This window comes from Dunckerocampus dactyliophorus, chromosome 20 (genome assembly GCF_027744805.1).
Source record: "Dunckerocampus dactyliophorus isolate RoL2022-P2 chromosome 20, RoL_Ddac_1.1, whole genome shotgun sequence".
NCBI lineage: Eukaryota > Metazoa > Chordata > Actinopteri > Syngnathiformes > Syngnathidae > Dunckerocampus > Dunckerocampus dactyliophorus.
In genome coordinates, this window is record NC_072838.1 from 19,225,954 (window position 1) to 19,240,635 (window position 14,682).

Here is a 14,682-nt window from a genome sequence, read left to right on the forward strand (position 1 = left end):
GGTGTATGTTAAAAGACGTACCAGTTTGCTATATAAGCATATACGATGGCGGTCATCATTTTTTGTTAACTCCAACTATTAAAGCTGAGCTGGTCAAAAGGTTTTGCATATTGTAGAGCTCTCGTTAAGACCAACAACCAATATTGCGGCCTTTATTTTGAAGACTAGCATTAAAGCGGAAATGTTATTCGACTGCCTGATGGTGAGTTGTTGATTTGATCGTTTAAGCCGTTGGCTTCTTTCTCATGAGCGTCACCGTACGAGATGACGTCACCAGCGAACGTCCGTAACTGGACCGTCACGTTGGTGATAAAACACTTGGTTCGTTTCAATTTGTTGTGAGACGAACGATCAAATTAGATGTAAAGCATCATACATTATAATCTAGCCAGATGTAGAATATAATAAATCAAGTTAAATGTATAGTGCAAATAATAAAGTTCGATTTAAAGTCTAATAAATTAGAGTTTATTATAAAGTATAGTAAATTATAACATTTGATTGATGTATAATAAATTATGATACATTTGGATTTTATTATAAATGATAACATTTTATTTAAAGTGTAAAAAATTCTAGTAATAAATGTAGTTGTAAAGTATAATAATGAGATGTATAATAGCAAGTATAAACATGTAAAGTTGAACGACTTTAGATAATGAATAGATCTATCTATCCATTTTCTTCCGCTTATTCGAGGTGGGGTCGCGGGGGCAGCAGCCTAAGCAGGGAAGCCCAGACTCCCCTCTCCCTCCCCGGCCACTTCGTCTAGCTCCTCCCAGCGGATCCCGAGGCGCTCCCAAGCCAGTTGAGACACATAGTCTCTCCAAGGTGTCCTGGGTGTTCCCCGAGGCCTCCTACTTGTCGGACGTGCCCTGAACACCTCCCAGGGAGCCACCTCATCTGATTAATGAATACATGAAACGTATAATAAAGGTATGTTTGTGTTCTGTTTGTTGCTTTGGCAATGGTGTGTTTGCTGATGATTATTGACTCCGCCCACAGGATGTCTTGTGTTGGAAGATGGTTGCCAGTATTTGAAAGTTTTTGTATGACGACACTGAAAGGACATGGTGTTACCATGGCAACACAACATTGTTTGCATTTATTTCATCGTGTACAAAAGCAGCAGACTACAAAACACACAGCCTGATGGTGGCCCCGCCCACACCATGATGTCACACGTAGAAAGTCAAGCCAAGGTCGGCGGGTCGGAGCTGTGTCAGCTGCAGGGGGCGCACTTTGAGTTACAGCACTGGACTAGGCACACAACCAGGCCACGCCCACGTACCTGAGTCACACGATGGGAAGAACAGGACTGTCTTCAAGCTGGTCACCTGGGGCGTCGGTGGGTGTGTCCTCTGAAGACGAACGGAGACGATGCAGCGACGTGTGAGATTCTACTTCCTGTGTGGGTGTGGCAGAATCACAGAAGATACCGGAGTCCAAGGAGTGTGTCGTTCCTGTCAAGGCAGGAACGGCGTGTTGAAGCCCGTCAAAGCAGCGCCATGGCCTAGCGTGGCGGCAACCTTACCTTTTTCCTCGCACAGTAGCAACTTCTCAAACACTTTTGGGACTTGAACAACAACACAAAGACACACAGCGTTACGCATTACATCACATCATCGGGGGAAGGGGTAATTTACCAGAGTCCACAGGGGGCGTGGCCTTGTGAACAGCACCTGCAGATGGAGATGATTGACAGTTAGGATAGAAGTTGATGACCGAAACCCAGACTGGGTTCACAGAGACCCACCGCCGTTAGACTTCCTGGAGCGGAGCTTCAGGACCAGCGCCACAAGTAAAATGGTGGCCAAGAGTGCCACGAGCCCAGCGATGATGCCCACACTCACCCCTGCGTCCGTGGCGCTGATGATGGTGTGATCTGGAGGGGGAACGGAACCTTCACGTGGTTCTGGTCTAGTAATGATGCCAAGAAAAGGAAGCCTCACCCCAAACGGCTTCCACGTTGAGTCCGGACGCTTGATGGCGAAGCACGCAGGTGAACGTGGACATGTCGCCCTTCAACACCTCCACGCTGTCTCGCCGCTGGAAGGTGTCGTCTTCATTGGGCCGCAGGCCCGATGACATCATCCCGTCCTCTTTAGTCAGAGTGCGGCTGTTCCGCCGAATCTCCAGGGTGACGTTCTTGTGGTAGAAGCCCGTGGCCAGGCAGGTCAGAACCACGTTGGTCCTGATGTGCGCGGTCCTGGCAAACACGTGCACGCCGGGCAATGCTGCAAGGACACACGTGTGATGAGCGGGTTCTGGTCCACTGGCGTTCTTGAGGCTGCTTACGTACGTGCGTTGCTGAGGTGGTCCCGCTCGTACTTCAGGAAGTTGCTCATCCAGATGATGCACTCCTTGTCCAGGTAGGCCCGGGTGTAGTCCTTCAGCATCTGGACCTCGTCCCACTTCCTCTTGGTCTCCAGGGCTGCGTCCGAGGCTGCCACCCACACTGCCGCGTCGTAGTCGAAAGACAGGAAGTTACGTCCATCGTAGCTGTACCTGTCCACGCCACGCCGGAACTGCACGCTGTAGTCGGGCTGCAGGTCGCCGTGGCAACCGTGCAGCCACTGCAGAACGTGCACGTCTAAGGGGTGGAGTCAGGTCATGTGAGCGAGTAGCTCCAAGCGTGGCGGGACACGGTCCTACCTGAGCGGTTGTGTCTCATGCGCTGGAGCAGGATGTCCATGTTGACCTTGAACCAGCGCTGCTTGCTCTGCCTCGACTCACTGCCTCGCTGCCAGTAGTTGGCGTTAAGCTCCTCCCCCATCCACGCCTGCTTGGGCACCTTCCTCATGGCGCCGCTGTCATAGTAGTCGATCACGTGACCGTCCAGCACACCCATCGCCGTGAACTCCTGCGTCCCCTCCAGCACCGCCCCCTCCGACAACGCCGTGTAGATGTACGTCAGGGAATGCGTCTCTGGCGGGAACCAACACCAACGTGCAAGCGTGCGCGCGCGCACACACACACACACACACGCAATACACACACCTAAAGGTTACATTAGTTTAGCTTTACTTGTCATTTATGTTAGGAAAGGTACTAATTTAACCACACAGTAAAGGTTACTTTAGCTTACGTTAGTTTAGCTTTACTAGTAGTTTAGTTTAGGAAAGGTAGTAAAGGTTACTTTAGCTTACATTACTTTAGGTTTACTAGTCATTTATGTTAGGAAAGGTACTAATCTAACCTAAAGTCACCTTTACTATAGTAAAGGTGACTTTAGCCTACATTAGTTTAGCTTTACTACTGTAGTCATTTATGTTAGGAAAGGTACTAATCTAACTAGTAAAGGTTACTTTAGGTTAGATTTAGTAGTAGTTTCGTTTCGGCAAGGTAGTAAAGGTTACTTTAGGTTAGGTTTAGGAGTAGTTTATGTTTGGTTAGGTGGTAAAGGTAGTTTAGCCGAGTTATCTTCAAATGTATTTTACTTTCACTTTGACGTCCAACGTTCGAAGAGCCATAAAACTCACCACAGTTTGCGTTCATTGCAGGTCCCAAGAGGACGCAAAGTACGACGAGAAACATGCTTGTCAAAGATGTCAAGGTTGCTGCTAGCTGACTTCAATTGTTAAATTTTAATCCGCTTCTCTTCCACTGAGACCAGCCGCCGTTTATGTCGGCAGGGTGCGTTCAGGGGCAGCTCGGATATGAGCGAGGTGGTGTTTCGTCTATTTCCTGTTACGTAGTAACATTAACCAACGTTTAGGAACATGCTTTATGTCGTTCTTGTTTCCTCCAAATCCACCTGCAGTCTATTTTAGCGCAGCTTTTAACACGCTTTTCATTTATTTTTATATCTTTGACATGACTCATTTACGGTGTTGTCTTGTGTGGAATCTTGTTTGCACACACTTGTCAACCGGGCCTGGAACGCATCGCCACGAGGGAACTTCGAGTTGTTCAAGTTGTTGAACAAGTCACACCTGTAAAAAAAAACAGCAAGTCACACCTTCAAAAAAGTAAAACAAGCGACACATTAGACACTGAAGGCTGTGTGTTCGCTTACACGAATCAGTGCGATCTCAAAGTAGCCACTCACGTTGTAGCGCTCCCACGTCCCCTGGGTTCTCAATAAATGGTGACGTCATCTCCAAATGACGAACACACGTACACAGTCGACCTGTAGAGCCTTAATTTTAACATGAAAGCCTGCAGGTTATCATGGCGATACACCTGCTCTATATCATATACAGTATATACAGTAAATCAGTATATACTGTAGGTATGACGTATGCATGTTGAGGAAGTATGATATGATGATAGTTTTATTGCAGTTCAAGTATATATATATATATATATATATATATACGTATAAAGTACAGCAGGTATGAAGTACAGCAGGTATAAAGTATACAGGTATGAAGTACAGTAAGTATGAAGTGCAGCAGGTATAAAGTATACAGGTATGAAGTACAGTAAGTATGAAGTACAGCAGGTATGAAGTACAGCAGATATGAAGTACAGCAGGTATAAAGTATACAGGTATGAAGTACAGTAAGTATGAAGTACAGCAGGTATGAAGTGCAGCAGGTATAAAGTATACGGGTATGAAGTACAGCAGGTATGAAGTACAGTAAGTATAAAGATTCAAGATCCAAGAGTTTTATTATCATGCATAGTAAAACAGCAGTTATACTATGCAATGAAATTCTTATGTTCATTTTCCCAAAAAAGAAAGAAAAACACAAGAAAAAGAATAAGAACAGAAGAAACATTAATAACAATAAATTAAGCAACAACAGAAGAGACATTAATACAAATAAATAAATATATATATAGTGTTATGAGTGTGTGCATGTAGTATATAGGTATAAAATACAGTAAGTATGAAGTACAGTAGATATGAAGTACAGTAGTTATAAAGTATATAGGTAGGAAGTACAGCAGGTATTAAGTACAGCAGGTATGAAGTACAGTAGGTATAAAGTATATAGGTATGAAGTACAGCAGGTATGAAGTACAGTAAGTATGAAGTACAGCAGTTATGAAGTACAGCAGGTATGAAGTACAGTAAGTATGAAGCACAGCAGGTATGAAGTACAGCAGGTATGAAGTACAGCAAGTATGAAGTACAGGAGGTATGAAGTACAGCAGGTATGAAGTATATAGGTATGAAGTACAGCAGGTATGAAGCACAGCAGGTATGAAGTACAGCAAGTATGAAGTACAGGAGGTATGAAGTACAGCAGTTATGAAGTACAGCAGGTATGAAGCACAGCAGGTATGAAGTACAGCAGGTATGAAGTACAGCAGGTATGAAGTACAGGAGGTATGAAGTACAGCAGGTATGAAGTATATAGGTATGAAGTACAGCAGGTATGAAGCACAGCAGGTATGAAGTACAGCAAGTATGAAGTACAGGAGGTATGAAGTACAGCAGGTATGAAGTATATAGGTATGAAGTACAGCAGGTATGAAGCACAGCAGGTATGAAGTACAGCAGGTATGAAGTACAGCAAGTATGAAGTACAGGAGGTATGAAGTACAGCAGGTATGAAGTATATAGGTATGAAGTACTGCAGGTATAAAGTACAGCAGGTATGAAGTACAACCGGTATGAAGTATAGTACATAGTTTCATGTCCACTGATTGGACAAAATTTTGACCAAAGAAGAAAATGTTTAGTCCATTGTTTCAACAGACTTTAAGCCCCGCCCCCTCCACGCCCCATTGGTCCATCTCTTCCTCCCGAAGCGGAAGCCAAAGCCTCCTTTCTCCCTGCTCACGCTTTGGAGCCCCCCCACGATGGACGTCAGCGCCTCATTCAGCCTCCCGCCCTCACCCTCCTCCCCTGCCTGACGCACGTGCAAAGCACAGGGGAAGGTCCACAGTGGGCGGGGCATAGCTTTGTGGGCCCTTGGCGACTCCTCCTCTTCCTCCCAGGATGCACCCTGCACTCGCTCCTCCAGGGGATCACCTGGCCACGCCCCCCACACCCAAAGATCCCTTTGGGCCTCCATGGGAACGGGAACATGGAACCTCTCCAAGGCCGACTCCTCTGCGGGCGGCCGAGGGTAAGGCATGACGCTGGGTGGGACTGGGAAGAGGAGGCTGAGGGACAGCAGGGTGAACCGCGAGCCGCCATGATGGCAACAACTTCTCATCTGCTCATGAAAACAAGAACACCACACACGTCATACACGCCTTCTTCCTGTCGCCGTCTTGCTATAGGAGTGCACTGTGGGCGGAGCCACAGACAGAAACATGTCACATAGAAGCGGGCCAGCCAAATAGAATCATGCCACATAGACACATGCTATATAGAAGTAGATCACATAGAATCAGGTCACATAGAAACAACTCACATAGAATTAGGCCACATAGAAGCAAGTCACGTAGAATCAGGTCACATAGAAACATGCCACAAAGAAGCAAGTCATGCAGAAGCAGGCCAGCCACACAGAATCATGCTACATAGAAGCAGCTCACATAGAATCATGCTATATAGAAGCAGATCACACACCAACATGCCACATAGAACATGCTATATAGAATGATATCACATAGAAACATGCTATATAGAAGCAGACCGCATAGAATCAGGTCACATAGAAACATGCCACATAGAAGCAAGTCATGCAGAATTGGGTCACATAGAATCAGGTCACACAGAAACATGCCACATAGAATCAGGTCACATAGAAACATGCTATATAGAATCAGGCCACATAGAATCAAGTCACGTAGAATCAGGTCACATAGAAACATGCTATATAGAATCAGGCCAAAAGAGAAACATGCCACATAGAATCAAGTCACATATAAACATGGCACATAGAAGCAAGTCATATAGAATCAGGCCAGGTAGATAGAAAGGTGTCTAACCTTGAGTGACTTTGACTTGTTCTGTGGTCCAACATTGGTTGACCTTTTAAAAAGGAGCCCCCCGCCCCCTGTGTGACATCACAGGTGGGCGTAGACCATGGGGGGGGGGGGGGGGGGGGGGGGGGGGGGGGGGGGGGCTGTATTGCCAAGAAAGCACTTGTGTCGCCTTCATTAGCTGCGCCTGATTGCCCCGCAGGAAGCACGCGCTCGTTAGGATGTTTGTCTCCAGGAGACCATCGTGTCACCTCTCAAGGTCATCCCCTCATCGGCATCAAGTCTTTGGAGTCATCCTTGTCCCCGCCCCCTTCTGCCAGAAACAGGGGAAGGGGGTGTGGCCAGTTCACCAGAGGCAGTATAAAAGGTTTTTAATGATTGACATGTCGGCAGGTTGTCACATGGCCTAGCGATGACGTGTGCGACCTTGACAAAGCCTTCCTGTTTGCGAGACACGCCCCCTGAGCCTCAGCCAAGGTCGCTGTGGGACAACAGGTCCTCAACTGCTCGTCAGGCCGCACCCTGATTGGAGGAAGCCGGCGGAGTCACGAGTGTAAAAACAGACACGTCACCTTGACGACAAGAGTTTTATTTCTTTCCACAAACTTAAAACTCAGAGATGTTCCGCTCCTCGGATCCGCCGGGCCAGCTGCACGTCACGGGGGAACAATGTGACCCGTTTGGCGTGGATGGCGCACAGGTTGGCATCGGAGAACAACATGACCAGGAAGGCCTCTGCCGCCTGAAAAGAACACCTGGTCAGCAAACACCTTCTCACCTTCACACCTGCCACCTTTACCTCCTGCAGGGCCAGCAGAGCGAACACCTGCCACCTGAGGGAACCTCCGCTGAAGTTCTGACACACCTCACGCACCTGGGGTAGGGGGGACTTGTTTATGCTTGACATCGCTTCATAACAACAGGCTAACAAGCTAACGCGACATCTCACCAGGCGGGAGAACGGCAACTTCCTAAGCAGAAGGTCGGTGCTCTTCTGATACTTCCGGATCTCCATCAGGGCCTTCGTCCCCGGACGAAACCTTCGCTTCCTCGGAGACGCCGGCGGCCTCCCTGCAAACACATATATTTAGACAAAGCAAAATCAAGATGACCCCCCCCCCCCCCCCCCCCCCCCCCCCCCCCCGCTGCATCAGCTCACCAGGCCTCGGTGAGCGTGACGTGGAAGGGCCCGGCTGGGGCGGCGGCTGAGGCGGACGATGTCTCGGCGTGGCGCCTTTCCTCCGGCTGGACGACGTGTCATGGTGCATGGCGCGTCAGGGAGCCGCTGCCGGGAATGAAGAGATCATGTGACCATCACGTGACCGTTTCAGCAACACAAGCCACTAAAAGTTCGACATCATCATCACTTTTCCATGACAATGACGTAATTCCGTCTGGGTTTTTTTCCTTGATTTCTTCAATCCATCTGCGTGTGGCGTGTTTCTCACCTTCGTTGTCCTTGCTTCTTGAATTTGTCGTTAGAAATTGGAAATTCAAAGTAAAACCAAACTGAAACCGTCTGCTGCTACTGTTTACTAGCACATTAGCTTCACGTTCGAGGGGGATTTTTTTTAAACCAGCCCCATTAGTTGATTACATTCTATTTTGTAACATCTATTGGAATTAATGTACACACTCCCGCAGCGTTAAATGTACCAAATCCAGTAGAGAAGTATAGAAAAATGAAGTCAACAGGAAAAAGCGCAGCACAGCGCAGCCTCGACAACACAACAGCATCAGATTCAAACAAGCCCTCTCTGAGCATTCAACCAATCGGCTGGTGGTAAGTAGGCGGCACAACACATCTGGAGCGCTTAAAAAGACTATCGAAATCATTCGAAGGGGCGGGAAGTGATGAAAGGCTTTATTTTCTCATTGAAGTCGCCACCCGTCTAACGATTAACATTAAGCGCACCCTGAGCACACTCGCAAGTATACGTTTTAAACAGGTAACGGAAATAAAAACATTATAGTTTACAACGGATATAAATACAACGGAAATAAAAACATTGTAGCTTAAAAGTAAAAAACCAGTTAAGAAATCTGAACAGCACAGAACTGCACGTTGCCTTGGTGACAGGGGGCGCGATTGTCACAGCAACGGCACCAACGAACACCTGAACACGTTTCATTGGCATGTTGGGTTACCACGACAAAAACATGTCACGTCTTATTTCTTTGCAGGGAGTTAGTCTACTGCTTTGAGGAACATAATCAAAATGTCGATCACTATATGATATTGGTTGTATATTTTTAATAGATGAATTCATATTGTACAACAAAGCCTGGTCACGTGTAAAAAAGTTACTCGTGTGTTTATCTAGTGGTGGAGCTTCAAGAAAAAAAAAAACATTCTTTCGTTTTCATTCTTTCATTTTTTCACACAAACAGCTATAAAAGGAGACAAAGTGAAGTGGAAGGGCGTGAAGCTTTTGTGTTAAACAACAAACTCAACATGGCCGACGTGGACTTTTTTTCTTTTAGTTCAACTTTGACTAAAAAACGTTGTTTCTGTGTTTCTTCTACTTGCATAAAGATAAAAAAGAAAAGGGAATATTTACACGCTGCTATTAACAACATTAAATAAAACTAGAAAAAAAAGTCAGCGGCTGGGATCGCCACAGCAACGCCTCCTCAGACGGCCACGCTTCCTCAGACGCCCTCTGATTGGCTGATGAGATATTTGTCCTCACGACTGCGAGGGGGTGAGGATGGTGAAGATGATGAGGGGTGGCGCTGGTGATGCCCACGAAGGACGGTGTGGTTGCCATGGTGATGGTGCGCTTGGGCGTGCGACGAGGCCGGTGGGGGCGGGTGACGCAGGGAGCGGGGTACGGCCGAGGACTTGATGTGGACGGTGCGGGTGTCCATGACCTCACAGTCCACCTGCATCATCATCTCATAGCCGCGTGAGGCGTTGTAGAGGCTCTCTGACGGGCACACACAACAACGTCAGTCAGGTGCGCAAGAGCGCCAAGCGGCAGGATCGCCATGCTCACCGTTGACCGACATGGCGGGCATGACCAGAGACATCTTGGGCCGACGGGTCTTGTTGTGGCTGATGGCGGGAAGCAGCAGGTGGTCCTGCGGGGACAAACAACGTCAGACGGGTCGGCCACTCGCTACGAAATGCCGACCGCATGAGACACTGACCCGTCTGAAGGACACCACATAGAAGGTGTCCTCGCGGCGGTCGATGGCGTCCAGGAAGTCGCTGTAGGTCACCTCCGGCCCGGGAACAACCTGCAGCTGACTGCACAGAACACCAGTCAACAAACACCAGTCACGCAGACACCAGTCCAACCCTCCAACAGGAAGAAGAAAAGAGCAGCACTCCCACCTTTCAATGGAGCGATGTGTCTGGATGGGAAGGTACCTCGACACGTTGGTCTTCCTCAGCTGAGCCCGCTGCATCACACGCGCGCACACACACACACATGCACGCACAGGTCACAGGTCACAGCTGACTCAGTGAAAGGTGTTTGTCGTTCTGTCAGCCACCTGAGTCATCTTGGCTTTCTTGGCCAACTTTGCTTTCCCACCAGACTTCTTGTGGTTGATCTGATGACGATGAACCCAACCTCGCAACTCAGCCGCCAGCCTGAAAGCACATGGAGCAGAAAGGAGGAGCATTAAGAAGGAGCGTGAAGGAGGAGAATGCAGGAGGCGTGTGAAGAGGAAGAATGAAGGAGGAGCATGAATGAGGAGCGTGAAGGAGGAGAATGAATGAGGAGCGTGAAGGAGGAGAATGAATGAGGACCATGAAGGTGGAGCGTGAAGGAGGAGAATGAACGAGGAGCATGAAGGAGGAGAATGAATGAAGAGAGTGAAGGAGGAGAATGAATGAGGAGCGTGAATGACGATTGTGAATGAGGAGCGTGAAGGAGAATGGATGAGGAGCGTGAAGGAGGAGAATGAATGAGGACAGTGAAGGTGGAGCTTGAAGGAGGAGAATGAATGAGGAGCAAGAAGGAGGAGAATGAATGAGGAGCGTGAAGGCAGAGCGTGAAGGCAGAGCGTGAAGGAGGAGAGTGAAGGAGGCGAATGAATGAGGAGTGTGAAGGAGGAGCGTGAAGAAAGAGAATGAAGGAGGCGCGTGAAGAAGAAGAATGAAGGAGGAGCGTGAAGGAGGATGCTGACCTGAGCGACTCAGAGCGGTTGAACTGCGGACAGTGGGCGGAGTTAAAGTAGCGTTCCAGGTCATGGAGGAGGAGTTCCTTGGTGTTGCTGAAGATGTTGCTGGAGTTCCTGCAGAAGAAGAACCTGGATGATGAGTCACATCAGGTCAAAAGGTAATAGTGTGATGAAAATCACCTGAATTGAAACGATTCCGCTGCAAACATTTCCGTCTCGCCGTCGTCCTCTGCGAGTGTTTTGTCTTCCTGTCTGGCGGAAGGCCGGCGGGTTGGTTGGGTTGCCGGCCGCATCTCCAGCAGCCGGCGACCTGTAAATGACCCGCTGCCATCTTGGAAGCTTGTTGCCAACTTCCTGTCCATGATGCTGCAGGACAACAAGGAGAACAATATTCCTCAGCAGAATTCCCCTTCCAAGGCCCCGCCCACTTCCATTTCACTGGTGAGGGCGATGGTGCTTCTTACCTGACAGGTCCGAAGCTGAAGGTGACAAAAAGAAGAACAGCCATGACGCACACGGCTCGCCTGTTGCTCGTAGGCTCAGCACACTACAAAACACACGCACACACGCACACACACACACACACACAGAGTTGTGGGACATGTAAATGTTTTCCCCAGAAGTTTCAGAAGTTCTGTGGACCTCCTTCCCAGCCAGTCTCTCCCTCAGCGCCTGGTTTTCCTTGCGGAGTTGCTCATTCTCCTGCTGGGCTCTCCTCAACTGGACCTCCAGGTTCTGTACGTACTCCTTCTTCTTCTTCCTGGACTGGCACGCCGACTCACGGTTCTTGATCATCCTCTGCTGACGCTTGAGAACTTTCATCTGAGGTGGGGAGGAGGAGGAGAAGGAGGGATGAAGGAGGGGTGACGGAGGGGAAAACGATGCGCTGGGATACTCACGTCGATGTCATTGCAGTTGTTGCTAAGCAACGGCGTAGCCGGGACGATGGCTTTGCTGGGAGGCGCAGCCGTGGGTGAGATGGGCTCCACTTTGACGATGGCGGGGGCCGAGGTGAGGCAGACCACTGGAGCAGATGATGAAGGAACACCATCAGTGATGACATCATCAGTCTACATACGCACGCGTGTTGCGACGGCCATGTTGGTTGTATCGATGGCGTGCGTGTCTCACCGGGTCGCGTATGCTCCATGACGGGAACGCCCTGCAGGAGAAGAGTCTTGGGGGTTGTTGGTGTCTGTGGGACGGGCAGAGTGGCCACGCACAGGGGGCGGGGCTGTATGGCAGGCTTGGCACCAATTATGGCGTTGGTCTTCAGCGAGGGCACGGCAGGAAGTACTGAGGGTCACAGGAAACAATGCGTCTTCATGTCTATGACATCATCAAGGAGGGCGGAGTCTAACGTCCCACCTGCAGCCTGCGTTTGGACGGCAGCCATGATGGCGGGCAGCTGTGTGGTAAACGCCGTCTGCATCTCTGCGGTGGTGTGAGGTGGCGAGGCGGTGGTGGCCGCCACGGTGACCTCCACGGCGCCCAGTGGGGGTGACATCACGTCTCCAAACATGCAGGGAGGCGTGGGAGGGTTTTCGCCTTTTACTGTGAGCTGCGAGACAAACAACCGCATGCCAGTGTTGCACGCTGCGTGGGGGCGTGGCACAAACATGGCCGACTGCTAGTACACACCTGAGGAATGGGCGATGACGGCAAGCGGTCAGCCTCCGGTGACGATGCAGGGGATGGCGGCTCGGCTTTCACCTGGAACACTGCGCACACGACACGTTGCCATGACAACACACACACACACACACACACACACACACACACTTACTCATCTCCATCGGTGCCACCGTGCTACTTTCACTCCTGGCGCCATCGCCTGCCACAACAACATTGGAGGTTTTTTTAAGTCGTGCACGTGCCAAATGTGCACGACAACGAGCAGTTCCTCACCTGTGAGCAGATTGTTGGGCGTGTGTTGCCATGGCGATGGGGGGTTGGCACCATCCAGCGTGAGCACGAGGTCGTTGTCGAACTGACAAGAGGGAAAAGGCAGGACAGGAAGTCACGTCAGTGTCTTGTTAAGGTCACGTTATTAGGAACGGGAGCAAGTCATGTGATGGCAAAGGTCAAAGGACAAGCAAGGGCGTTCACGTACAGGCGTGTCGTACTTGGACGCCAGGCCCAAGTGGTCATGGTCATCCTCCAAGCTGTCACAGCGGAACAAGCAAGCATCTGCGGACATCATGAAGCCAATTGCTTAGGTACACACTAGATCTTTTCTTTTCAACTGATAACATTTTTATATCCACTTTTTAAATGTAGATGGAAGTGTAGTGTGCACACCTGGAGGTAAGAAGGACTGGAACTAATGAGTACCTGTTAGTCCTAATCAAGTGTGAAGGTCTCTGGCAAACCTTTTGCACTTTTTAAACATTTCAGGCGGCTGATAAGGTTTTTTGTGTGGAGCATTTGGTACAACTAGCATGCCAAATGTGAATGTTTGTTTACAAGCGACGAGTGAGGTCAGGGGAAGAAATCACGACAGTAACGTGTGTTAACGTCACAGGCCGCACGGTGGCCTAGTGGTTAGCATGTTGGCCACACAGTCAGGAGATCTGTGTTCGAATCTCTGTTGGGCATGTCTGTGCGGAGTTTATTCTCCTGTGCGTGTGTGCGTTTTCTCCGGGCACTCGTTTCCTCCCACATGCCAGGTTAGGTTAATTGGCGACTCTAAATTGTCCATAGGTATGAATGTGAGTGTGAATGGTTGTTTGTCTTTATGTGCCCTGCCATTGGCTGGACACCAGTTCAGGGTGTTTCAGTTCAGCTGGAATAGGCTCCAACATACCTTCGAGGTGAGGATAAGCGGCATAGAAGATGGATGGATGGGTTAACATCACAGGCAGGAGAAAAAAGGTGCACTTGGCACTTGATTTGCTCACCTGCGCAGTACGGGTAATCTCGCCTGTTTGGAGCATTTTTTTTAATTATTGGTTATCGGAGCTATTTTTATAATGGGATTTACGGGATAATTCCCTCATATGCATCCCTATACACAAGCATACCAACTCTCAGTATTTGTAGTACTACTACAGCAACCCTCCATGACAATGAGCACCTCATCAAGTGGCCATATCCGGGTTTGCACAGTGAGGAGGCACGATGTGGACGAAACACTTCAGCTTTGTGCGACGTCAGAATAAAGACAGGAACAAGGCCTAATCTAAACGTCAGTTGACGTAACAGTAAAAGAAATGTTTGATGTTTCATGTCTCTCCCATCACAATACACAGAATGAAAGGTGTTTTTGTGGGTGTTTTCGTCGATGTTTTTTGTAAGGTGTTTTTGCTATGCACTCACCCCAGTCCTCGCTGGTCAGGAGGTTATCAGCGAAGAAACGACTGTCCAAATCAGATAATAGATCCGTACTCATCGTCTCGAACGGTTTTAGCACAGCGTACAGATGGCTTTTTCATCTCAATTTATTACAATCTTTCATCCACTTTCATTTTAGCTCTGAGATCGACTCTTTTTGTGCTACCTGCCTTTAGCTCTTAACTGTGCGTGAAACAAACGAGGAAATGTCGTCTTTTAGGGTTTACGCCCACTTGGCACGAATTAGCCAATGGCGTGTAAAGTAGGCGTGATTCGCCGACCAAAACACCAATGAGATTATTTATATTTGAGGGCGGTGCTTAAAGCTAAATTGGAAGGTATTACGGATGATTTGAGCCAATACAATCCCTACGTATGTGATTG

At 48.7% G+C, this 14,682-nt stretch overlaps 4 protein-coding genes across 6 annotated transcripts; all 4 read right to left on the reverse strand.

Moving 5' to 3' along the window:
- Positions 1-1,071: 1,071 nt before the first annotated feature.
- LOC129173692 (H-2 class I histocompatibility antigen, L-D alpha chain-like) lies at positions 1,072-4,068 on the reverse strand. Of its 3 annotated transcripts, none has more exons than XR_008567278.1 (10): positions 4,019-4,068; positions 3,483-3,935; positions 2,656-3,000; positions 2,303-2,593; positions 1,953-2,237; positions 1,854-1,885; positions 1,647-1,682; positions 1,535-1,576; positions 1,292-1,463; positions 1,072-1,226 (listed from the first exon to the last, which is right to left on the reverse strand). XR_008567278.1 is itself a non-coding variant. In XM_054764802.1 (10 exons), the coding sequence occupies exons 2-9, from the start codon at positions 3,535-3,537 to the stop codon at positions 1,297-1,299; spliced, it is 1,350 nt and encodes a 449-aa protein (XP_054620777.1). In that variant the 5' UTR covers positions 3,538-3,935; positions 4,019-4,063; the 3' UTR covers positions 1,072-1,226; positions 1,292-1,296. The 3 variants fall into 3 exon arrangements, 2 of the variants coding, with proteins under 2 accessions (XP_054620777.1, XP_054620778.1); XM_054764802.1 differs by having other exon boundaries at positions 1,757-1,885; positions 4,019-4,063; XM_054764803.1 differs by having other exon boundaries at positions 1,757-1,885; positions 2,656-2,928; positions 4,019-4,056.
- A 1,565-nt stretch (positions 4,069-5,633) lies between these two features.
- qrfp (pyroglutamylated RFamide peptide) lies at positions 5,634-6,634 on the reverse strand. The gene has a single exon (XM_054764698.1). It carries the CDS (start codon positions 6,114-6,116, stop codon positions 5,634-5,636), a length of 483 nt encoding a protein of 160 aa, XP_054620673.1. The 5' UTR covers positions 6,117-6,634.
- A 639-nt stretch (positions 6,635-7,273) lies between these two features.
- Positions 7,274-8,909, reverse strand: LOC129173585 (uncharacterized). Its single transcript, XM_054764638.1, has 5 exons — positions 8,280-8,909; positions 7,991-8,116; positions 7,781-7,902; positions 7,631-7,705; positions 7,274-7,573 (listed from the first exon to the last, which is right to left on the reverse strand). Exons 2-5 carry the CDS (start codon positions 8,097-8,099, stop codon positions 7,445-7,447), a joined length of 435 nt encoding a protein of 144 aa, XP_054620613.1. The 5' UTR covers positions 8,100-8,116; positions 8,280-8,909; the 3' UTR covers positions 7,274-7,444.
- Positions 8,910-9,070: 161 nt separating this feature from the next.
- Positions 9,071-14,528, reverse strand: atf6b (activating transcription factor 6 beta). Its single transcript, XM_054764637.1, has 17 exons — positions 14,284-14,528; positions 13,079-13,155; positions 12,874-12,955; positions 12,752-12,799; positions 12,607-12,686; positions 12,334-12,526; positions 12,097-12,261; positions 11,865-11,989; positions 11,608-11,787; positions 11,430-11,512; positions 11,146-11,331; positions 10,972-11,079; positions 10,333-10,432; positions 10,172-10,239; positions 9,985-10,084; positions 9,831-9,915; positions 9,071-9,761 (listed from the first exon to the last, which is right to left on the reverse strand). The coding sequence occupies exons 1-17, from the start codon at positions 14,354-14,356 to the stop codon at positions 9,484-9,486; spliced, it is 2,031 nt and encodes a 676-aa protein (XP_054620612.1). The 5' UTR covers positions 14,357-14,528; the 3' UTR covers positions 9,071-9,483.
- Positions 14,529-14,682: the final 154 nt, after the last annotated feature.